At 56.8% G+C, this 23,860-nt stretch overlaps 1 protein-coding gene across 1 annotated transcript; it reads left to right on the plus strand.

Moving 5' to 3' along the window:
* The first annotated feature begins 6,857 nt into the window (after positions 1 to 6,857).
* Positions 6,858 to 22,958, plus strand: Noct (nocturnin). The gene is made up of 3 exons (XM_070022108.1): positions 6,858 to 7,154; positions 20,144 to 20,422; positions 21,337 to 22,958. The coding sequence occupies exons 1-3, from the start codon at positions 6,977 to 6,979 to the stop codon at positions 22,170 to 22,172; spliced, it is 1,293 nt and encodes a 430-aa protein (XP_069878209.1). The 5' UTR covers positions 6,858 to 6,976; the 3' UTR covers positions 22,173 to 22,958.
* Positions 22,959 to 23,860: the final 902 nt, after the last annotated feature.

Genomic DNA, 23,860 nt, shown 5'->3' on the forward strand with positions numbered 1-23,860 from the left:
TTCTTCTTGAAAACAGGTGAGGGTTTGCAGTAGAGTGCTTGCTTAGCATGTGCAGGGCTCTGGATTTAATCTCCAGCTCCGCCCAAAAGAAAACTATTAAAAATAAAAACTTACCTTCTCAGAAGAAGGTTCTTTGTCTTCCTAGATGAAGACCATGTGAAGGAGAGTTTGTTGTTGAAGTTGTTGCTGCCGCTGTCTTCCCCGTGTTTTCCTATGCGTTTGTTCTTTCTCTTTTTAAGACAGAGTAGTGTCTCTTGGTATAGTCCAGCCCAGCCTTGAATTCCTGACCCTCCTTCCTCAAATGCCTCTGGTGGTCGTGAAGATTTTTGCGTCATCGGGACATGGTGGCTGACCGCCACCCTTCCTCTCCGCTGCGGGATAATTCTGCAAAGCAACCCACCTCCACAGGTGACCGTGACCAGCCTCATCCTCACAGCGCCACAGCCGCACCTTGTGATGTTGTAGCACAGCTGAGGGAGAGACCTTTGCTTTGCTTCAGTTTTGATCTAAGCAAAAGGTGCCTTCTGGAACAACTATTCTGATAGTCTTTGGAGCACCCTACATTCTCCTTGCATTGGGTGGTGCTTTGCCAAAGGTCTGCATTAAGTTCCGGACCCTGCCTGGGATGGTACACTTCCTTCCTTTGATCAATCGCATGTAGGTAACATATTAGTCTTATATATCTCTATGACACGGATAATTGTTATGGAACAAGTACATTGTATATGTAAGGACTCAGCTGGATATACACAATCCTTCCTCTCACTGTATGCTTTAATAGAAGCCTCTTCTCTCTAATGTAGGAGACAGTCAAGCATTTCTAGGACACCATACCAAAATGTGACGCGTCCGAGGATCCAAGTTCCTTCCCACCTACGAAGTGTAATTCAAAATGAATCCAGACACCCAGTCCACATTCATGAACCATTATAATTAGAAGGAGCGCACCTTTCTTGAGAGGGGGGGTCTCAGAACTACCACAGAACACCAGCTCTTACACCTTGTCAGCTAGAACTGACATGTTCCACCGTCCTGAAACATCTAGAAACTGTACTCACTTAACTGCTTAAGAAACTCAAGGGAGGAGAAAAATACATGACATGGCTCCCTCTGCCACAGGCACTGGTAACACCATCTTAGAGCTGCGGCAATTGAGGCTCTGCTGATGAATAAATTGCCCACACCCACGAGGCTGAGATGCAACTCAGCTGAGAGGAAACCTCCGCGCAGGCCCAGCAACTTCCCAGCACCCAGCAGTAGGCCTACTTATTCCAAGGCTCTGGTCTCAGGAACATGATGCGAAATACTTGGAAGCCACAAATAAACAGACAGTTGGAGAAAGAGAGACAGAGGGAGATGGAGAGAGAGGAGAGAGAAACAGAGAGCAGGGCACAGGTGGCTTGTAATTCTAACTACTCAAGAGTCTGAGACCTGAGGACCATGGTTCAAAGTTAGCCCAGGCAGGAAAGTCTGTGAGACTTTTACCTCACAGAAAATGGAGCTGTGGTTCAAGTGATAGAGCACTAGCACTGAGCAAAAGTACTTAGGGACAGGGCCCAGGCCTTGAGTTCAAGCCCCAGGACCAGCAATACTTATACATATACATATATATTCATATATATATATATATATATTCATATATATGTATATATTCATATATATGTATATATGTATATATATGTATATATGTATATATATGTATATATATATATATATATATATATATATATATGGATTAAAGTCCTCATAACGTGCCACCTACAAATGGGTGCAAACTAATGTAGACAGAAGTAAAAGTTTATGTCAGGGCTGGGAATGTGGCTTAGTGGTACAGTGCTTGCCTAGCATGCATGAGGCTCTGGGTTTGATTCCTCAGTACCACATAGACAGAAAAGGCCAGGAGGGGTGCTGTGGCTCAATTGGTATAGTGCTAGCCTTGAGAAAAAGGCAGTTTAGGGACAGCACCCAGGCTCTGAGTTCAAGCCCCAGGACCAGCATACACACACACACACACACACACACACACACACATACACATACACACACATACACACACACATACACATACACACATACACACACACATACACATACACACATACACACACATACACATACACACACATACACACACACATGCACATACACATACAGTTTGTGTGTGTGTGTGTGTATTATCTTGCATTTTGAAGGCACTATGACAATAAATCTACCAGATGGAAACTCCTATTGGAAAGTAGCAAAACTCTAGTAGTTTACTCAGTTGGTGGTTTTCTTTCCTTGTTTCTATTCGCTTTCTTTTTGCCTCCTTTGTCTATAATGAAATCGTTTTCATAGTTCCACCGCAGTACTGCTAAAGGAGAAGAGTTGACTTTCTCCTGTTCATGGACCTGCGCTAGAGTTTGCAGGTGTATTACATGTATTATTGCCTGAACGTCCACAAGGACCAGCACTTGTTTCTTTTATACAGCAGCCTGTGTGAGTCTGTGTCGTGCCAAGGATGAAATAAGCTGTGAAAACCCAAAGGCCCCGCCCCGCCCCCGCGTGCAGCCTGTGTGGGTGACTTATTAGTCCATGGCCTTCCTGATCAGGATTTTACGATCCCACAGGCTCCCTTGTGTGAATGCTTCCACAAGTCCACAGCAGCTTTCCCGCCACGTCTGGACTCATGCCCTCATCATTTTCCGCCTTGCTTTTTTGTCAATCTTTTTTATGACCCACGTCCTTTATTTGCATCGGTAGGTGTACAAGGGGGTTCCATTCTGACGTGTCCACAGAGGCACATGGGCGCCTTGATCAGACGCCTGCCCTCCATCCTTCTCCCTCATCTCTCCTCCCCTTCACAAACCAACCCCAACAAGCCTCCACTGCCCTTCCACGCCCGGTCACCTTGACCTTGCTGTACACTGCGTGTTTCACTGGTCCAGGTTCACTTCCTTCACGGTGACGGCGATGGCACCACATGTGTCCTGGTCATCTATCAGCATATTCATCTACACAGGCCCTTCCTGAGACCCCGACTCCACCTGCGGTCCAGTGTCCTTGCCTCTCCTTCTCTCTTCCCTTGGCCCTGAAGACAGTCTGCCTCCACATCCTCCCCTCTTTCTTCTCCTCCCCTTTCTTCCCCTCCCTTACCCTCCCCTCTCCTCTCTTCTTCTCCCTTCTCTCTCTCCTTTCAATTCCATTCCCTTTTCCTTTTTATTCTTTTCAGACAGAGTCTCGTCCGGGCTCTTCAAGCCTCCTGCCTCTGCTTCCTGGCGCTGGGATTCCAGGCTGTGCCACCAGCTCTCCTTCTCAGAAGCAGGGAGGTGTGCAGAAGTGCAATGCCCTGCCCCGCCTCCATAGCTTCCCAACCCCGACACTCTTTCTGCCATGTGGTTCCTCTCCACCAGCCTCTGCTCCTTCTCCCAAACAGCCCACACCTTCCTTTGCAGCAGGACTGCGTGCAACCTCTGTGCTTTGTCTTTCCCTGGGTCTCCAGAACCTTCTATCACACACACACACACACACACACACACACACACACACACACACACACACACTGCCACCTGCCAAGGTAGCCAGGGCCTTGAACATGCTAAATTGGTGCTCTTCTACTGAGCCCACGCCAGTAGCCCCACAAGTCAGCCCAGTTTCCACCTGGAGCCCCGCCCCAGCTGACTGACGCCGGCCAGAGCCTTATCAACAGCCACGAGTACTTGATGTTCCCAGAACACCTTCTGTGGCTGCCAGCCCCTCTTCCGGAGAGCCTCCCACCCCTTGCCACTGCCAGCCACTTTATTCCGAAGCCTGTCCTGATTCCGCCACATAAAGGATTTCCTCGTCTGCCTCCTCAGCACTTCATCCATATTGTGATTTCTGCATTTACTATCAGATAATTAAAAGTATACCTTCTAGACTGCCAACAAGCTTTGTTCAATTTTTAGTACAAATAGGTACTCAACAATGTGTTTGTGAGGCAGGGGGGTAAATTGAGGAAAGCTCTCTACCACTGAGTTTTAACCCCGGACCCTGAGTAATTTTTTTTGAGACATGTTCTGTCTCCTTCCCTTTCTGTATGTGTGTATAGCTATGTGTATAGACACATGTATACGTTCTATTACATGTATGCATTTCGTGTTACATAGACACATGAATGTATACGTGTGTACGCCTGTACACACATTTGCACGGGTATTGCAGGCCGCCTGGGCTCAGCCTCCGCCTCTGCTGGGATTACAGGCAGGTGCTGTACCAGGGCCTCATCTAGCTTTGGTTTCAGTGACTCAGGTAAGATGGTATCATAGATAAGGAAGGAGGCTGACTCACTTAGTCCTCTGGGCATAAGATTTAAAACCCACGTCTGAAAAAATGTTTTGAATATCCTTGGTGACCAGAATCTTCCAAGTTCACAGACAATCAGCAAAATCACGAAAGGCATTTCTAATGCATGAGCATTCAGAGACAGATTGGCTGGTGTTTCCCCACCCTTCCACGCATTTCCATTTCTTCTATCCAGTCTGAGATATTTTCTCCACCCATCCTTTTCAGTGCCATGAACCTGATCTTCTGCCTTTTCATTGGCCAGAGACACCACAGCGGGCTGGGGCAAAGCCTCCCAAACAAGAACAATGAAGCCAGGAGTTCAAACTCTGTGGCACTAAAACAACACAAGAACGCAGCCCAAACCAAATGCTGGAGGCCATGGACCAAGTCACTCAGTCCAGAATAGCCTCTGCCACGCTCAACGAATCCAGGCTTCTGTCCTCTGACTGCTCAACTTTTATCTTACCTAACGAGCTGTCTGTCCAAAACACACCCAGGGTTTTCCTGCTTGTGTGCTTTCTTCGAGCGCAAGGCGGCAGCACTGGGCTCCTGGGAACGCACAGGTGTAATCCCAGCACCTACTTGGTGGCCTAGCTCAAATGCCAAATCTAGGAAACTCTAAAGCTCTTCAGTCTGCGGCAACTTCTGCCACCAATCCTGTGAAATCAGTCATAACCTACCTTGTAAAGCTTTCTGGTCTAACTGTTCTCATCACCCTCCACTTCCTCTACAAGTAAGGGATGGCTTAGTAGCCACCATCATGCCCCACCGCGCTTCATGGAGGACCAGATGAACTCAAGACACTCTGCCATGTGGTAGAGACGGTGCTCCCTTTTCTGACACTGCCACAGACAAACGCTCACAGACACGGATCCTGACACAGACACGTGCTCACATGGATCCTGACAGATACACACTCCCACACACAGATCCTGACACAGACACATGGATCCTGACACACACGTGCACTCATACAGATCCTCACACACACATGGATCCTGATTCATTCACTAACACAGACATGTGCCTATACAGATTCTCACACACACATGACACACATGGATCCTGACAAACACATGCTCACACACATTCAAACACAGTTGTACACACACACATATGGATCCTGACACAGACATATATGCTTGCATGCATGGACATTCACACAGACATGCACTCACATACAGGGAGTCTCTCTCTCTGTCTGTCTCTCTCTCTCACACACACACACACATACACACACACACACCAAGAGATCCTGACATACATGCTGGCACATACAGTTGCTAACAAGCTCACATAAATGCTGACACAGACACATGTTCACACATATGGACACTCAGACATGTGCTTGCACACAGGGAGTCTCAAAGACACACACACACTGACGCAGGGCCCCTACACTGACGCACGGCCCCTCACACTGACGCAGGGCCCCTCACACTGACGCACGGCCCCTCACACTGACGCACGGGTCCTCACACTGACGCACGGGTCCTCACACTGACGCACGGCCCCTCACACTGACGCAGGGCCCCTCACACTGACGCACGGGTCCTCACACTGACGCAGGGCCCCTCACACTGACGCACGGGTCCTCATACTGACGCACGGCCCCTCACACTGACGCAGGGCCCCTCACACTGACGCACGGGTCCTCACACTGACGCACGGGTCCTCACACTGACGCACGGGTCCTCACACTGACGCACGGCCCCTCACACTGACGCAGGGCCCCTCACACTGACGCACGGGTCCTCACACTGACGCAGGGCCCCTCACACTGACGCACGGGTCCTCACACTGACGCACGGCCCCTCACACTGACGCACGGGTCCTCATACTGACGCACGGCCCCTCACACTGACGCAGGGCCCCTCACACTGACGCACGGGTCCTCACACTGACGCAGGGCCCCTCACACTGACGCAGGGCCCCTCACACTGACGCACGGGTCCTCATACTGACGCACGGCCCCTCACACTGACGCAGGGCCCCTCACACTGACGCACGGGTCCTCACACTGACGCAGGGCCCCTCACACTGACGCACGGGTCCTCACACTGACGCAGGGCCCCTCACACTGACGCAGGGCCCCTCACACTGACGCAGGGGTCCTCACACTGACGCAGGGCCCCTCACACTGACGCAGGGCCCCTCACACTGACGCACGGGTCCTCACACTGACGCAGGGCTCTCCCACGGACCCCGCGGGCGCCCGCACCTGTGTCCCCCGCGCCCCGCGGCGCCTCCCCGCCCCACGTGCCGGCGCGGAACTGTGGGATCCCGGCCGCGGGCGCGCCCATCCCGGCGGCGGGGGACGCCGGCTCCCGCACGGGGCTTCGCGGGCGCTCCCGGCGCCCCGCCGGCGTCCGCTCGCCCCATCCCCGACCCCTGCGTCCCAGGCCCGCCCAGCGCGGAGGGCCCGCGAGTCCCGGCCGAGGGCGCCGCCCCGCCCCGCCCCGCCGCCCGCCCCGCCGGCCCCGCCGCACTTGGTAGCGCCCGCCGCCCGCCGCCCGCGCGCTCAGTGCGCCGCCGCCTCAGCCGCCGCCGCCTCGCCGGCTCCGCGCCCGGGGTCCCCGCGTCCCCGCCCCGCGCCCTCCCGGGACGCGCGCCGAGGGGGCCGGAGCCCGGCCGCCGCCGCCCCGCCGTCCCCGGCCGCGTCGGCCCCGGCATGTATCAGAGCCCGCGGCGGCTCTGCTCGGCCCTGCTGCGGAGGGACGGCGCGGGCCTGCGCCGCCTGCCCGGCCCCGGCCTGCCCGGCCCCGGCCCGCGCCGCCAGGCGCCGCCACCCCCGGCCCCGCGACTGCTGACGGCGGCCCCCGGCGCCGCGAGGCCCCGCTCCCCCACAGGTGAGCTGTCGGCCGGCCCGGCCTGGCCGCGTGAATGAGAAGCCGGGGCCGCGGGGCCCGGACCCCCGGTCCCCCGGTCCCGGGCCCCGGTTCCCCCCCGGCCCCCCGGTCCCCCCGGCCCGGGCCCCGGTCCCCCGGTCCCCCTCTCCCAGTCCCCCTCCCCCATTCCCCCTCCCCCGGTCCCGGGCCCCGGTCCCCCCCGGTCCCCCTCCCCGGTCCCCCGGGCCCCCGGTCCCGGGCCCCGGTCCCCCTCCCCGGCCCCCCGGTCCCCCCGGCCTGGCCCCCGGCCCCCGGTCCCCCCCCCCTCCGGCCCCCGACTCCCGGCCCGGCTCGGCCGCCGCGCGGGCGGATTCGCTGTGCCCGGGTTCGGAGTCGCTCCGGTTGCGGAGAGCGGAGCTGGCCCCGCCGGCCCCGCACCCCGAGCCGCCCCGGCCGCGAGGAGCGCGCGCATCCGCCGCGGCTCTCACACCGGGCGACGCCGCCCGGAGCCCGCCGCGGGCCCCGCTGCCCGGGAGGAAGTCGGCGCAGGCCCCGCTGCTCGGGAGGAAGTCGGCGCGGGCCCCGGTTCCCGCTGCCCCGGGAGGAAGTCGGCGCGGGGCGCGCTGGGTTCCCGCTGCCCGGGAGGAAGTCGGCGCGGGGCGCGCTGGGTTCCCGCTGCCCGGGAGGAAGTCGGCGCGGGGCGCGCTGGGTTCCCGCTGCCCGGGAGGAAGTCGGCGCGGGGCGCGCTGGGCTCCCGCTGCCTGCGGCGGGTGTGGAAATGCTGCTTTGCGAATGCCCCGGTGCCTGGGGGAGCTGGGTTCTAGAACACTCTGGGGTTTCGTCGTGGCCTTGTCAGGGAAGCGATCCCTGCGTGGGGCTGAGCCCGGCCTGGGGGCTCTGACCCCCGCGTCGGGGGCATTTGCTCCGGGATGTGTTTGCAAATGGAGACGTTGGAACCAGGGGTGATGAGCGCGCGGTCCCCCGGCTCCTGGAAGCTGAGGGTCCACGGCTGCGCGGTGTGCGTGTCGAGCCGCCACCACAGTCCTCGCTCTGCTTTCTCTAGAACAAGGAGCGTGACATCCACAGGGGTTTACCTTGGTGCGTGGCTTGGAGATCAGAGGGGCTAGCACGCGCATCGCGTTCTCTGTTCAGCCCCTAAGTGGGTGTTGGGAAGACGCGAGGCTCGTGTGAGTAACTGTTGGTCCGCTCACGCAGACAACTTACAGTGAAGCCTAATCAACTTTTAAAAAGTCGACATCCTGCGGTTTTGCAAATAAATGAAGGGCTTGAGCGGGGACGGGGGAGCGGGGACGGGGGAGCGGGGACGGGGGAGCGGGGAGCAGCGGGGACGGGGGAGCGGGGACGGGGGAGCGGGGACGGGGGAGCGGGGACGGGGGAGCGGGGACGGGGGAGCGGGGACGGGGGAGCGGGGACGGGGGAGCGGGGAGCAGCGGGGACCAGCGGCTCCGTGCTGCAGCCCTGCAGTGAGTCCCCAGTCAGAGGACGTTTACGGTTCTTAATGATTATGGTAGACAGCTCGTTACTATGGCTACCAGACAGCTTTCCTTTTCCCTGCCGCTCCCGGTGGGAGGGGGAAGAGGTGTGTGTTCACCAATTCATTGCTTCAGCCCCCTTCATCCGGGATCCTGACACATCTAATGCCGGCAGACGTGGGTGCCTGATAGGAAGCGCAAGACTCGCACTTGAGTTTATCTGGAGCACGTTTGATTCTTCCTGATTAAAAACTGTTCAGTAGCATCGGGGTGGGGAGAGAGTGAGGTGAGTCTTTTAGCATATGTGCTACGGAAGTGTCAGTGATGAGTCTCTGTAGACGTGAGGAACTGTTTGGAAGCCGGAGAGTGCCTGCACCCTGGATGACAGGTTGAAGGCCAGCCTGGGCTACGCAGCTAGACTCAGTCTCAAGGGGTTGATTAGGATCCAAAGAGATTAGTATAAAGCATTTACTTAGGGAAAAGCAGGAACAACATTGGAAGGGTCAAGGCGTGGCTGAGGAAGGGAAAAGAGGCACTTTGAGTAGTATTTCCCCACAAGTCTTAAACCAACCTTAGCGTATTTAAAAGTGCAGGTACTTGGGCTGGGAAGGTGGCTCAGTGGTCGAGTGCTTGTCTTGCATGCATGAGACCCTGGGTTCGATTCCTCAGTACCCACCGTAAGCAGAAAAAAACAGAAGTAGTGCTATGGCCCAAGTGGTAGAGCACTAGCCTTGAGCTGAAGAGCTGAGGGACAGCGCCCAGGCCCAGAGTTCAGGCCCCACAACTGACAAAAAGTGCAGGTTCTTGAATTCCTCTGTATATCTTTCAGTGTGACTGATTCTCCCCCCCCCCTCCCCTCCCCCTTGATTCCATTAATGAAAAAAATAAAGTCCAAATTTACTTTTATATTTTGAGATAGGAATCTCTGCCATGTAACCCAGGTGCCCTTACATACCCGGCAGTGTTGCAGTTTGAACTCAGGACCTGTACTTGCTAGTCAGGAACGTTGCCATTTGAGACACTTGTGAGATGGGGCTTGATGGAGCTGGCAGCTGCTCTGTTCACACACACACACACACACACACACACACACACACACAGTCTATTGAAGGAGACAGTAGTGAGTCCCCACACCTGTCCCATTTGGTAATCTCTTCCTTATCTAACATAGGCCCTGTGGCCACTGGCAGTTCAGGAAGCTGAGGACAATCCCTCCAGGGAAGGCAACTGCAAGGTGAATAGAATCTGAAACTCCAGCAGAGATAGCAGCAGGTCCTTGCGAAGCCTGCGGGTACTGCACCCAGGGCACTGGATGGACTGCGGGCAGGAGTCCTCCCAGCCCTCCTCCCCACGCCATCCTTCCAGCCCTCCTCCCCACTCCATCCTCCCAGCCCTCCTCCCCACTCCATCCTCCCAACCCTCCTCCACACTCCATCCTCCCAGCCCTCCTCCCCACTCCATCCTCCCAACCCTCCCCACTCCATCCTCCCAGCCCTCCCCACTCCATCCTCCCAGCCCTCCTCCCCACTCCATCCTCCCAGCCCTCCTCCTCACTCCATCCTCCCAGCCCTCCTCCTCACTCCATCCTCCCAGCCCTCCTCCTCACTCCATCCTCCCAGCCCTCCTCCCCATGCCATCCTCCCAGCCCTCCTCCCCACTCCATCCTCCCAGCCCTCCTCCCCACGCCATCCTCCCAACCCTCCCCACTCCATCCTCCCAGCCCTCCTCCTCACGCCATCCTCCCAGCCCTCCTCCTCACGCCATCCTCCCAACCCTCCCCACTCCATCCTCCCAGCCCTCCTCCTCACTCCATCCTCCCAGCCCTCCCCACTCCATCCTCCCAGCCCTCCTCCCCACTCCATCCTCCCAGCCCTCCTCCCCACTCCATCCTCCCAGCCCTCCTCCCCACTCCATCCTCCCAGCCCTCCCCACTCCATCCTCCCAGCCCTCCTCCCCACTCCATCCTCCCAGCCCTCCTCCCCACGCCATCCTCCCAACCCTCCTCCCCACGCCATCCTCCCAACCCTCTTCCTCACTCCATCCTCCCAGCCCTCCTCCTCTTGCCATCATCAAGAGTTGGCTGAGTCGCTGCTGAGCACCACATGTTGCTTTTTCCCTGCACAGTTTTAGAGGCAAAGAGGAGGCGGCTTTATTTCGTAGGTCCCTTGACTATGTGAGTAAGCGGCTTAGGAGAAGAAAGCTTGTAATTACCCAGCTTGTCTGTGGGCGGCTCGGGCATTAGGGTCTCATTGCCCCGAAGGATGTGGGGGAGCAGTGTAAGTGCAGAGCACGGGCCTCGTGAGTCACTAAGCCTCCAGCACCCATACACACCGGCAAACCATTTAGCTCGGCCTGCCTTTGCTTCATGCCAGACATCACCAGGAAAGAGCAAGTCAGGTGACCTGGCAGTGCCCGTCTACAGCTTTCCTGAGTAACCACTCACTGCTGACCACCGTCCAGTGGTTCCAGGGTAGGAGTGCACCAGGAATGGAGATAAAAAATCAGCCTGGGGCTGGATGTGCCTGGAATGGGGGGGAGCCGTGGAGAGCACCTTCTGACAGGAGAGATGGCGCTCAAGCCCCTGTCATGGGGATGTATCCTGTGGAGAGCTTGTGCCATTCAGAGTGAGTGAGCACGCGGGCTGTTGGAGGCGGGCTGATGTGGAGGCGTGCGGGGCTGTCCGGGCTGAGCTGGGCCTCGGCAGAGGGACGGCAGGGCGGGAGGGCTCTTCCCCGGGCTGGAAGCAGCAGCTCGGGATGGGGATATAGGACCGGTGGTGCTGTTGCACTCGGTATTGCACTTCATTTTGCTTTTCTGTTGTTCATTTTTGGTTGCTCCCAGCTCCTCCACAGTGCCTTCTCCCGGGATCAGGCCCGGGTGGGTGACGTCTCTATACATTTTGTTCTCCTTCCACTAGGGAAAGAGCTTGGGAATTTTAGAAGTCCTTCCTAAGTTTCTTACTCAGGCCTCCGGCGTTTAGGGTGTGGTGAACTGTGCAGAAAGGGAACACTGAAAACCACTTGTATTCCATCGTTAGCAGTATGAGAATCCATGAAAATAAGTGCTTCGAGGCTGGTGGTAGCCGTACATTGTAACCCCCACATTTGGGAAGCAAAGCATGAGGCCAGCTCAGGCCCCGAGGTGGGACTCAGAAAATGACTTGGGCTGTGGGTGTGGCTCCGTGTGGAGCCCTTGCCTGGCACTCGGCAGGCCCTGGGTTTGAATCCAGTGAGACCTCTTGGGTGCAGCCTTCCTCACTGTGTTTCGTGCTGGGCACCAAGCCTAGGCCCACAGACAGCGAGACAGGTGCTCCGCCCCTGGGCCCTGCGCCTCCCTTGGGCCCCCTGGAGCATGCTGGGGGCAGGGCGGGGGACCCCTCCCCTCAGAGCTAGCTCTTGAACTGGTCTGCATCTCTTTTAGGCCCATACCGCCCACTGCCAGAACCTTCTCAGAAGCGTGTCTGTGTGAAGGGCGGGCTGTGAGGATGATCTCTTTCCAGCTTCCTTGCTGAATGACTGCTCTAGAACTCCCGGCTTGGCCGGGCTGAAGCGCCTTGGTGGAGCAGCGTTTTGCTTGGGTACTTGTCCTCTGCCCCCCAGCTCCTCGGCTAGTTCAGACTTGTGCTGTCTTCCTGGAATTCCTCACAGATTTGCTTATTGCTGGCAGAAACCTTCTTGTTTGGGGTTTTCTTGAGATAGGCTCCCAGAAGCTCGGGTGGGCCTGGAACTCCCCATCCTGGGGACTCAGGCTCCAGACTGCGATGGTTACAGGCATGTGCCACCACGCCCAGCTCTGTATTTTATGAGTGCAAATACTTTACTCCTAAAAGAGCTCGGGAAACAGGAAGAAAATGTATGTTCCTATTTACTAGTATGATCAAGAACCAACAGACCCGATGAACTATTGATGATGTCTAAGATATCAACTCCATTTTAAGAATGGGAATTGGCACTTGGCATAGAGATTTTGAAACCATTGGCATTTCTACTTTAGGCTTTTTTTTTTTACCTTAATTCAGCAAAACTCTGGAAATCTGTATATAAAAACTTTCTCCCCTCCCTCCCTTTTTTTGGGACAGTCATGGGTCTTGAACTCAGGACCTGGGCGCTGCCCCTAAGCTCTTTTGGCTCAAAGCTAGCGCTCTACCACTTTGAGCCACAGCCCCATTCTGGTTTTCTGGTGGCTAACTGGAGATGAAAGTCTCACGGACTTTCCTACCTTGTAGACTGGCTTTGAACTGTGATCCTCAGCCTCCTCAGTGGCTTGGATCACAGGCGTGAGCCACCAGCACCCAGTTCTCCCCCACCCCTTTTTGTGGAGGGGGCATCCTCAGGCTTGAACAGGCCTGGGCACTGACCCTGAGCTTCTTTTTGCTCAAGGCTAGCACTCTACTACTTGAGCCACAGCACCACTTCCGGCTTTTTCTGTGTATATGGTACTGAGGAATGGAACCCAGAGCTTCATGCATGCTAGGCAAGCACTCTACCACTGAGCCACCTTGCCAGCCTCTCCCGCATTTTTAAGTGACTGAGAAATCTTTTATTGACTTTTCTGATGCATATATAAATTAACCATAATTTTGTTTTAATAAAAACTTACAGAACAGGTTGGTAAGCCGTCTGTAAAAAGCCAGCTACAGGGGCTGGGAAGGTGGCTTAGTGGAAGAGTGCTTGCATCCCATGCATGAGGCCCTGGGTTCGATTCCTCAGCACCACAGAAAAAGCCAGAAGTGGCACCGTGGCTCAAGTGGTAGAGCACTAGCCTTGAGCTGAAGAGCTGAGCCCAGGCCCAGAGTTCAGGCCCCAGGACTGGCAAAAAAAAAAAAAAAAAAAAAAAGGCAGCCCCATCTGGGCTCTTGGGCTGTATGTTGTAGTCTGAGAGCAGCGTGGACGCACATGCCACACACGGAGGTTCTGTAGACACTGAGATTTCAACGGTGCTGTCCGCCTCCCGGTCACTCAAAAGTGTGCAAGAAAGTTCATGGTTCCCAGCTCGCCAGCTGCGCCAGGCGGGTGCTGGCGCCGGGTGTGGACGCGGCTGTGGCCCCCTGAGCCGGGGGAACTCGGCTTCCGGCTTCCGTTCGTGGCTGTAAAAGCAGGGCAAAGCTCACGTCCTCACCTACGGATGAGGTGCCAACAGTTTTTTTTTCTTTACATCTCTGAGCATTATTCTGGAAAAGTCCAATTTGTGGGACAACAGATGGGTGAAGGAGCATCTGAGCACCCATCAGATGTGTTCAATTAAGGGGGCAGGGGGTTCACTCAGAGGTTTTCTAAGTAAGTCTCTTGACTGAAGGCACAGCTCAGCCTTTTCTGGAAAACAGTTTCGCATGCTTGGCTAGTGTGCCCGCCCTGGCAGGGACAGGTCGCCCGGCTCCCCGTCCTGGGTCTAAATGCTTGTATTTGTAGACACAGCGATTGAGCGTTGACCTTCACTCGATATCTCTGCTAATGCCATATGACTGGCGACACTGATTTGAACACTGTGTGCTGCACCAGCGTGCTGTCAGGGCCGAGGAGCTGGAACTTGACCTCTGTCTGGGCTGGCAGGAGGGGGGGCGCACTGGGGCCGTCCCGGCTGCTCCCTGCCGGGGCCGGGCCGGGGCCGGGCCGGGGCGGGGCGGTGCTGTCCAAGGTGCACCTGGCTCCAGGCCTCAGGACCCTGTCCACAGAGCCCTGAGACCGTGCAGGGCTGGAAAGTTCTGGTGAAAAGACACTGAATCAGTCTTCATGTTCTCTCACATGTGAACATTCAGCTCTGAGCCCAGAAAGCCGTAGTGGCTCAGAAAACGTCAGAACAGCTAACAGAGCTGTTAGACCGTGTGGCCTGACCCAAACTCCCAGTGAGCAAGTGAAGAAGGGGACGTTTATCCCCACGGGGAAGGAAGGGAGGTAACTGTTGTCTGGGCTCTGTCCGAGGTGGAGCTGGGGCCTGTAGCCAGTCCCTGCGTTGAAGGCCTCCCGACACCCAGCTACAGCCTGAGCTAAGGAGGACAGTAGTGGCTTTAGCTACCACTTCCACACTCAACGAGCTAAGGCTTCCCAACATTCCTGTTGTCTTCAGTCACCGGTGCTAGATCTCTTCCTGAATTGGAACCCTGCTGGGTGCCGTGGCCCACGCCTATAATCCTAGCTACTGGAGGCTGAAATGTGAGGACTGCAGTTCAAACTCAACTGGCAGGAAAGCCCTGACTCTTTATCTCCACTGAACTACCAAAAAAGCCAGACATGCTCCTGTGGCTCAAATAGTAAAGCGCTATCCTTGAGCAAAAAACAAAATCTCGGAGACGGCACCCAGGTCCAGAGTTGAAGCCCCAAAGCGAGTGCACATGCACACGTGTGCACACACACACACACAGCGCCTAGGATATGGGGATTCATATCCCAAACATCCATCCTGTGTAAGGTGTAAAGATAGTGCCACTGCTTGCACCTTCAGCCCACTATGTGAGTTTTGATTTTCTCACTCGTGTACACCAGTCTCACAGGAAGGTAGAGTTGTGTCTAGCCAGTGCCGCTGCAGAACAAGTCAGAGCCTTATCTGTAAGCTTGCTTAAGCAGCCTGCAGGCTCTGAGAGAGCACAGTCACAGACAAAGGCAGTCTTGTCAGCTCAACACAATTCCCCAGCACTTAGTAATCTACCCTTTGTATCTTTTCCTTCTTAACTTTAACTTTGATTTTGTCATGTGTAAGAAAGAGGAGCCAGACATGGAGGGCTTCAATAGTTGACTCCTTCGATCTATATCAACTAAATATGCATATAGTCTACACCCAAATTGTGTTACCAAGGTTTTTCTGACTTTCTACTCATTTGGCCACATTTATTAAGGACTAACGAGATTAACTTTCTGAGGCAGTTCAGCGCCTGGCCAGTAGGTGGCAGCATTGGACTGCCTTTTCATTGATGCCTTGCTGTGCTGCTTACCTTTGAGAATTCTGGACACACTATCATTCTTCAGAGTTTCCTTGCATCAGCGTTGGATTGGCTTCGTCAGCTTCCCATGTGCATACCCAAATTCTCTGGTCCCAAGCTCAGACTTGTGAGAAAGGTGACGGCAGATGCGGCAGGCAGAGCCAGAGGAGCGCTGTGTGGAGAGCGGCTTCTGTGTCTCTAAGTGCCGTCAGTTCGGGTCTCAGCTGCCGGAAGCGTGGTCAGTGATCTCGCTAGTGAAGGTCTTCTGTTGAAGTCAGCATCGTTTCCCTCATAGCCAACACTGGAGAAGTTGTTCTGTGACCTGCAGGTGCTGTTAGGTGTAGATGGCGCTGCTGTAGAAGTTAGTGTAGGTGGCACTAAGATGCAGCCAAGGCAGAGCTCCATGCAAGGCCCTGGCTTTCATTCCCCGACCCCAGATTCACCATCATCCTGGACAACAAAGCCAGATGCTAGGTCAAAAATGAGATGTTTTCCCTTTGGCTTCATGTTAAATTTCAAATTAAAATTGAAGTGTGTTTCCTTTCCAGGAGGTTGTCTGCTGTCAACCTTAAGGAGGCTCGAGGCTCCTTCTAGAATGGAAAGTCTCGCTTTATCCTCCGAGGGCCTTTATATATTCTTACCTGTTAAGGGCTTTTGTGCACAAGTTCTCCATTCTGCCAGTTTCACAGCTTTTTAAGTTTAAAATAACTAGAGCTTTCCTTTTGTGGTAAGCAGAGTTACTGTGGAATTTTGCTGTCTTTAACTGCATGTCAGAATCACCTAGCTCCAGGAATATAAGATACACATGCTACTAAAAGTATTTTTTTAACCCAAAAGGGAAACTTGCAGCATATACTTTTCAGTTCTAAGAAAGTAAGAACAGAGTTTGCTTACCTCACTCTCCTGTTAAAGACTTAAACTCGGATGAGGTGTGGCTCTGTGGAAGCCTGCCTAGTGTGTGAAAGGCCCTGGGTTCAGTGTTCAATCCCTAGCAGAAGGCCCAGGGTGTGTGTGTGTGTGTGTGTGTGTGTGATAACTGGGGATTGAACTCAGGACCTGGTACTGTCTCAAGGCTGGCACTTAGCACTTGAGTCACATCTCCATTGGAGATAAGAGTCTTTCGGACATTCCTGCCTTGGCTGGCTTCCCGACACCAGTCCTCAGACCTCAGCCTCCTGATAGGCGAGGATCAGGTGTGAGCACCGGCGCCCGGCTACACACACGCCTGAGTGTCGCAGTCTGTGTGTCCATCTCTGGAACACTGTCTTGGTCTCTGCAGCGCTCACAGCCTGTGTCCGCTTCACTGGAGAACATTTTTTTATTTGAAAAGTCGCTCTGGGCCTGCGGTTTCTGGGGGCCGGGGGGAGCGTGGGGGCTCGCGCTGGGCGGCGTGGGGGCTCGTGCTGGGGGCTCGCGCTGGGCGGCGTGGGGGCTCGCACTGGGCGGCGTGGGGGCTCGCGCTGGGCGGCGTGGGGGCTCGCACTGGGCGGCGTGGGGGCTCGCGCTGGGCGGCGTGGGGGCTCGCGCTGGGCGGCGTGGGGGCTCGCGCTGGGCGGCGTGGGGGCTCGTGCTGGGGGCTCGCGCTGGGCGGCGTGGGGGCTCGCGCTGGGCCGCGTGGGGGCTCGTGCTGGGGGCTCTTGCTGGGCGGCGTGGGGGCTCGTGCTGGGCCGCGTGGGGGCTCGTGCTGGGGGCTCGTGCTGGGCCGCGTGGGGGCTCGTGCTGGGGGCTCGTGCTGGGCCGCGTGGGGGCTCGCGCTGGGCGGCGTGGGGGCTCGCGCTGGGCGGCGTGGGGGCTCGCGCTGGGCGGCGTGGGGGCTCGTGCTGGGGGCTCGCGCTGGGCCGTGTGGGGGCTCGCGCTGGGCGGCGTGGGGGCTCGCGCTGGGCGGCGTGGGGGCTCGTGCTGGGCCGCGTGGGGGCTCGTGCTGGGCCGCGTGGGGGCTCGTGCTGGGCCGCGTGGGGGCTCGTGCTAGTGCTGACCACCAGTTGTGCATTGCGCGTGCGGGTGCACACGCGTGCGCTGTGCGAGTCCCGACTCAGAGGTCACACCTCGTTTGTCGGTGTCCTGACGGGCACGCGCGCTCCCGCAAGGCGGGCTCGGTCCGCGCGGCTCACGGGGCGGCACACCGAGCAGCGCGGCCCGCTCGTGCGCACGCGCAGGCGCTAGGAGGAGGCGGCCGGCGCGCAGGCCCCGTCCTCGCCGGCCACGTCTGCCGGGCGGAAGCCTCTGGCCGTTCAGGGCCCCCGCCCCGGGCCTCCTCCCAAACTCCGGAGGGAAAACCGCGCGAGACCCCCCAGAACCCGGCTCAGACTGGGCTAAGGAGATTAGCTCTGCCAGTGGCCGCGCAGCGCCCTCCCTGACAGCGCCATGAGCCCGCGGCCCAAGCACGGAGGGCGGACGCCCTGCCCTTCACCTCCCGACGCACCCCACGCACCGCTGCTGCCACCTCCCGACGCACCCCACGCACCGCTGCTGCCACCTCCCGACGCACCCCACGCACAGCTGCTGTGACCTCCCGACGCACCCCACGCACAGCTGCTGTGACCTCCCGAAGCACCCCACGCACAGCTGCTGTGACCTCCCGACGCACCCCACGCACAGCTGCTGTGACCTCCCGAAGCACCCCACGCACAGCTGCTGTGACCTCCCGACGCACCCCGCTCACAGCTGCTGTGACCTCCTAATACCCTCTCCACGCACAGCTGCTGTGACCTACTTCCTGACACACTCCACACACAGCCCCGTCCGGCGCTTGGCTGACCATGCCGGACCATGTGCTTGCATGCTGACACTCAGTTTTGCAGGGCCTCCTTGTTTTTTGTTGTTTTGTTTTGTTTTTGTCAGTCAGGGGGCTTGAACTCTGGGCCTGGGCGCTGTCCCTCAGCTCTTCAGCTCAAGGCTAGCGCTCTACCACTTGAGCCACAGCGCCACTTCAGTTTTTTCATGGCTTATTGGAGATAAGAGTCTCTTGCCTGGGCTGACTTTGAACCATGATTCTCAGATCTCAGCTTCCCGAGTAGCTAGAATTACAGGTGTGAGCCTCTGGCCCTCCTTGTTTTCTTGTTGTTTGTGGTCTAGACCAGGACTTGAGCGCCTTTGCTCTCACGGGCTGTAGCCCTCCACCCCTGAGCCGCGTCCCAACCCCTCCGCTTGCGCTTGTGTCTGTAGAGTCTTCTCAACCACTGTCTTTGGTGAGATCTGGGAGGTGAGGAAGGGGGTGGCAAAGGCGGGGTCAGCTCATTGGTTGATGACTGTTCTTGATGAGTTAATAATAAAGGGGTAAAAAAGCAGCATTGGAAAGCACTTGTGTACCTTGCCTACCTCCCTGCTTCCCTCCTCAGCCCCCACCCCCAGGCCCCACCCCAGAGTTCCAGGGAATCTGGGAAAGTCAGGACATTTTTCCTGGATGGAAAACAGCTGAACTCCCTCCCTGTACCAGCCCATTTTCTATACTATCTTGTGCTGGGATTTGAACTTCGCACCTCATACTTGCTCAGCTGGTGTTTACCACTTGAGCCCACCTCCAGCCCTACTTTTACTATTTTGGAGATATAATCTAGCAAGCTTTCTGCACAGGCTGGCCTTGAACCACCTATCACCACGCAGCTCATTTTCTAGATTTTTCAAGGTCTAGCACTTGGTGTAATTGCACTGCTCAGTAATGTTCACGCATCCCACAGAGAGCCCAGTCCTGAAGTACCAGACAAATGGGGTGCAGGTTTCAATCGTGTATCACCCCACAAAGGCGGTCAGGACTGAAGACATGACAGCCTGCCGCCGCCTCGTGTTGTACTCTGCAAACGAATCAGGTTCCTGTGAAGACGGGAGGGAAAGGATGTGGCTTTGGCAGGCCAGGTTTACAGAATATAAAATGCAGATACAAGGTGTCAGGAGGAGCGCGTTCTCCCTCGGAGGAATCGGGGTTTGTTCGAGGTGCGCTGTGGGAAGGTTACCTGGTGGTAGGTGGTAGAAGGCGGGAACCTGGCCGGGGTGGAGCTGGACGCGGGCGGTGGGGAGCTGGCCGGGGCGGAGCTGGACGCGGGCGGTGGGGAGCTGGACGCGGGCGGTGGGGAGCTGGCCGGGGCGGAGCTGGACGCGGGCGGTGGGGAGCTGGCCGGGGCGGAGCTGGACGCGGGCAGTGGGGAGCTGGCCGGTGGGGAGCTGGCCGGGGCGGAGCTGGACGCGGGCGGTGGGGAGCTGGCCGGTGGGGAGCTGGACGCGGGCGGTGGGGAGCTGGCCGGGGCGGAGCTGGACGCGGGCGGTGGGGAGCTGGCCGGGGCGGAGCTGGACGCGGGCGGTGGGGAGCTGGCCGGGGCGGAGCTGGACGCGGGCGGTGGGGAGCTGGACGCGGGCGGTGGGGAGCTGGCCGCGGCAGAGCTGGACGCGGGCGGTGGGGAGCTGGCCGGTGGGGAGCTGGACGCGGGCGGTGGGGAGCTGGCCGGTGGGGAGCTGGACGCGGGCGGTGGGGAGCTGGCCGGTGGGGAGCTGGACGCGGGCGGTGGGGAGCTGGCCGGTACGCGGGCGGTGGGGAGCTGACCGGTGGGGAGCTGGACGCGGGCGGTGGGGAGCTGGCCGCGGCGGAGCTGACCGGGCCTCCGCCTCCCCAGCCTCTCCCATGGGACACGGCACGAGCCGGCTCTACAGCGCTCTCGCCAAGACGCTGAGCAGCGGCGCCGCCGCCCCGCACCCCGAGTACCTGCTGTCCCCCGACCCCGAGCACCTGGAGCCCATCGATCCCAAGGAGCTTCTGGAGGAATGCCGCGCCGTCCTGCACACCCGGCCGCCCCGGTTCCAGCGGGACTTCGTGAGCGTGAGCAGCGTGAGCAGCGAGTGCCCCGGCAGCCACCCGCCCATCAGGGTCATGCAGTGGAACATCCTCGCCCAAGGTGCGCGGCCCCGGGGACAGGGGACAGGGGACAGGACAGGGGACAGGGGACGGGACAAGGGACAGGGGACAGGACAGGGGACAGGGGACAGGACAGGGGACAGGACAGGGGACAGGGGACAGGACAGGGGACAGGGGACAGGACAGGGGACAGGGGACAGGACAGGGGACAGGGGACAGGACAGGGGACAGGGGACAGGACAGGGGACAGGACAGGGGACAGGGGACAGGGGACGGGACAGGGGACAGGGGACAGGGGACAGGGGACGGGACAGGGGACGGGGGACGGGGGACGGGACAGGGGACAGGGGACAGGGGACGGGACAGGGGACAGGGGACAGGGGAGGGCAGCCAGGCACGGACAGGCCGAGCGGCCTGCGGGGCGGGCAGCTCAGAGGATCGGCCTTCCACCTCCAGCCGCCAGCCCCGGCATGCGGCCCGAGGCGCATTTTCAAGGGAGGCGGGGGCCTGTGTTGCGGCTAGACCCTCTGCAGATCCATGCGCACATGCTGCTGCTGCGCCGCTCCGTCCACCACAGCACTGTCAGATTTAAACGCCAGGCGTCCGTCTGCGGCGCTGCTTCGAGGAGCAGTTGAAATTTTAGGGGAAAATTTAAAAAGCAAGGACCTATTTCATGTGTTCATGTGTCAGTTTCCTGGGAAAGGAGGGAACATGCTAACTTGCTGATCTCTTTCGTTCTTCCAGGCAGGTGTCGTGCATTAAGTAAGAAAGGCTGCCCATGTATCCTGAGCAGGGTCTAGCTACGTCGTCCGTTCCCACACACTTAGCTGACACAGATTTAGCTGACACAGTCTTCCAGCACACGAATAGCTGTAACATAAAGGAGGCTGTCCCTGACCCCACGCAGGTCGTGGATCTGCCCCGGCTGACAGCTGACCGGCTTTTTCTTTTCAGCCCTTGGAGAAGGCAAGGACAACTTCGTGCAGTGTCCGGCGGAGGCGCTCAGGTGGGAAGAAAGGAAGTGTCTTATTCTGGAGGAGATCCTGGCCTACCAGCCCGACATCCTGTGCCTGCAGGAGGTGGACCACTACTTCGACACCTTCCAGCCGCTGCTCAGCCGGCTGGGCTACCAGTGCACCTTCCTCCCCAAGCCCTGGTCGCCCTGTCTGGATGTGGAGCACAACAATGGGCCCGATGGCTGTGCCTTGTTCTTCCTCCAGAACCGGTTCAAGCTCATCAACAGCGCCAACATTAGGCTGACAGCCATGACACTGAAAACCAACCAGGTGGCCATCGCGCAGACGCTGGAGTGCAGGGAGTCTGGGCGGCAGCTGTGCGTGGCGGTCACACACTTGAAAGCGCGCACCGGCTGGGAGCGGTTCCGGTCGGCTCAGGGCTGTGACCTTCTCCAGAACCTGCAGAGCATCACGCAGGGGGCCAGGACCCCCCTCATCGTGTGCGGGGACTTCAACGCGGAGCCCACCGAGGAGGTCTACAGGCACTTCGCTTCCTCCAGCCTCAACCTGAGCAGCGCCTATAAGCTGCTCAGCGCCGACGGGCAGGCGGAGCCGCCCTACACCACCTGGAAGATCCGGACCTCGGGGGAGTGCCGCCACACGCTGGACTACATCTGGTACTCCCAGCACGCGCTCAGCGTGCGCTCCGCTCTGGACTTGCTCACCGAGGAACAGATCGGACCCAACCGGCTCCCGTCCTTCAATTACCCCTCAGACCACCTGTCCCTCGTGTGTGACTTCAGCTTTAAGGAGCCGCCTCATGGACTTCTGTAAACCGGCTGCACACCGTCTTAACCACTCCAGTCTTTAACTGGGGTGTTGCGGGGAACCAGACAAGAAGGGGCCGGGGAGGGGCCCGCCAGGTCCTTGGAGAAGACCCGCCGCACTCCGCCGGGCTGGCCCCCCTCCCTTCCCTCACCTTCTCAGGCAGCCGCTGGGGGGCATTCAGGCCTATTTTGAAGCTTTTTCAGTTTGAGGATGCTGTAAAACTCAAAAGTTGCTTGAGTCCTTCATAATTAACAGTGAGTATGCAGGAACAAGTTCTAGAGAGAGCGTTTCCATTATTTATTCATTTTCTTGATGTCAATAAGATATGCATGGCAATATTTATTTTTTTATATCTTCTTGTAAAACTTAAGTAAATCATAGCATTGTGCAAAAACATAAGACACAGACACAGTGATTTTCTTAAATCTTGGCGATGCTGTCATTTGCTGGTTTAACAGTGTACACAGCCCTGTCTCCATGAGAGCAGGCTCGGCTCCCCGATCACACACAGCCCTGGTACCTACACGGATTCAGATTGTTTCTTAAACAGATTCCAGTTCTCCATTATTTAGTGACTGCTGTGTATTTAGACTTCGTTAGGATAATTTGGGTGTACATCTGTCGATTACTTGATCTCCCTATTTGTATATGGCTTCTTTCACAGTAGGGGATGTTGCCCACTTACGGCAGTGCCTAAGAAAGCGGTAAGAGACTACAGATGAAGCCTCTTCTAGACAAAACCTACTGGCGATTCACTGTAAATAGTGAAGAGGAATAAATACGTCTTCTAAAGCTAGTGCTCTGAATGGCTTGGGTTTGGGTTTTGGGGTTTTTTCTAATGGCACCAGGTTGGAAACATTCTCGGATGATGATTTCCTGCCCTTGCCTGACACCAAGACAAACGTGCTGCTCCTGAGCATTTGGAAACTTACAGGACTACCTCAGTCATCTGATCCTTCTCTTTGTCAAGACACTCGAAACCAAAGCTTATTAATTATTGTGAAACATTACAGCATATTCTGTGTATAAATTTACTAGATGGTAACCTATCTTTTATCTTTGCCTACATGTTTTATACTGCAACACAAATCCTAAGGGACTCGTAATGTGGCTGCCATCTGATTCTGGTTCCCATCAATTGGTAAACCTTACAAAGCACCCAGTCAGTTGTCCATCATTCTAAAATTGCATTTGTGAGAGCGTAAGGACCACAGAGTAGGCTGCCTGGGACATTAGCCTTCACAGACCGCCCCTACCTTTGCTGGGAGGGAAGGCGGAAGGGGCATGGTCTAAAACTAATCTGGGAGCCAGAAGATTAATTCAACTTGTAGGTCGGGTCTTCAAACAACAGCGGGCTGAACTGAGTGCAGTTACTCTAAAACTGAAACCCTAATTCTGTTTCTTAAATAGGATTTAAACTTCAAACTCATTGCTGCACTGTTGATAGATGATAGTCTTTTTTCCATTAACAGTAAAACTATTTTTAATAGTTTGGGAACTGTCTTGATCCTCCCAAAACAAGGGTTGACTTCATTATAGCCCTACCATTTTGAACCAAGTATGGCCTTTTCTAGGTTACTCAACTAATGTGGCTCTATTTTAAATGGCAATCTTTGTAACAGGAAATTGGTCTCCGTTAAATGTATTTTCAATTTAAATTCTGCTCTCTAACAATCAGCCTGCTCCTGTGACTA

Source organism: Dipodomys merriami, unplaced genomic scaffold (assembly GCF_024711535.1).
Source record: "Dipodomys merriami isolate MVZ:Mamm:240054 unplaced genomic scaffold, mDipMer1.0.p SCAF_15, whole genome shotgun sequence".
In the NCBI taxonomy this organism is placed as follows: Eukaryota; Metazoa; Chordata; class Mammalia; order Rodentia; family Heteromyidae; genus Dipodomys; species Dipodomys merriami.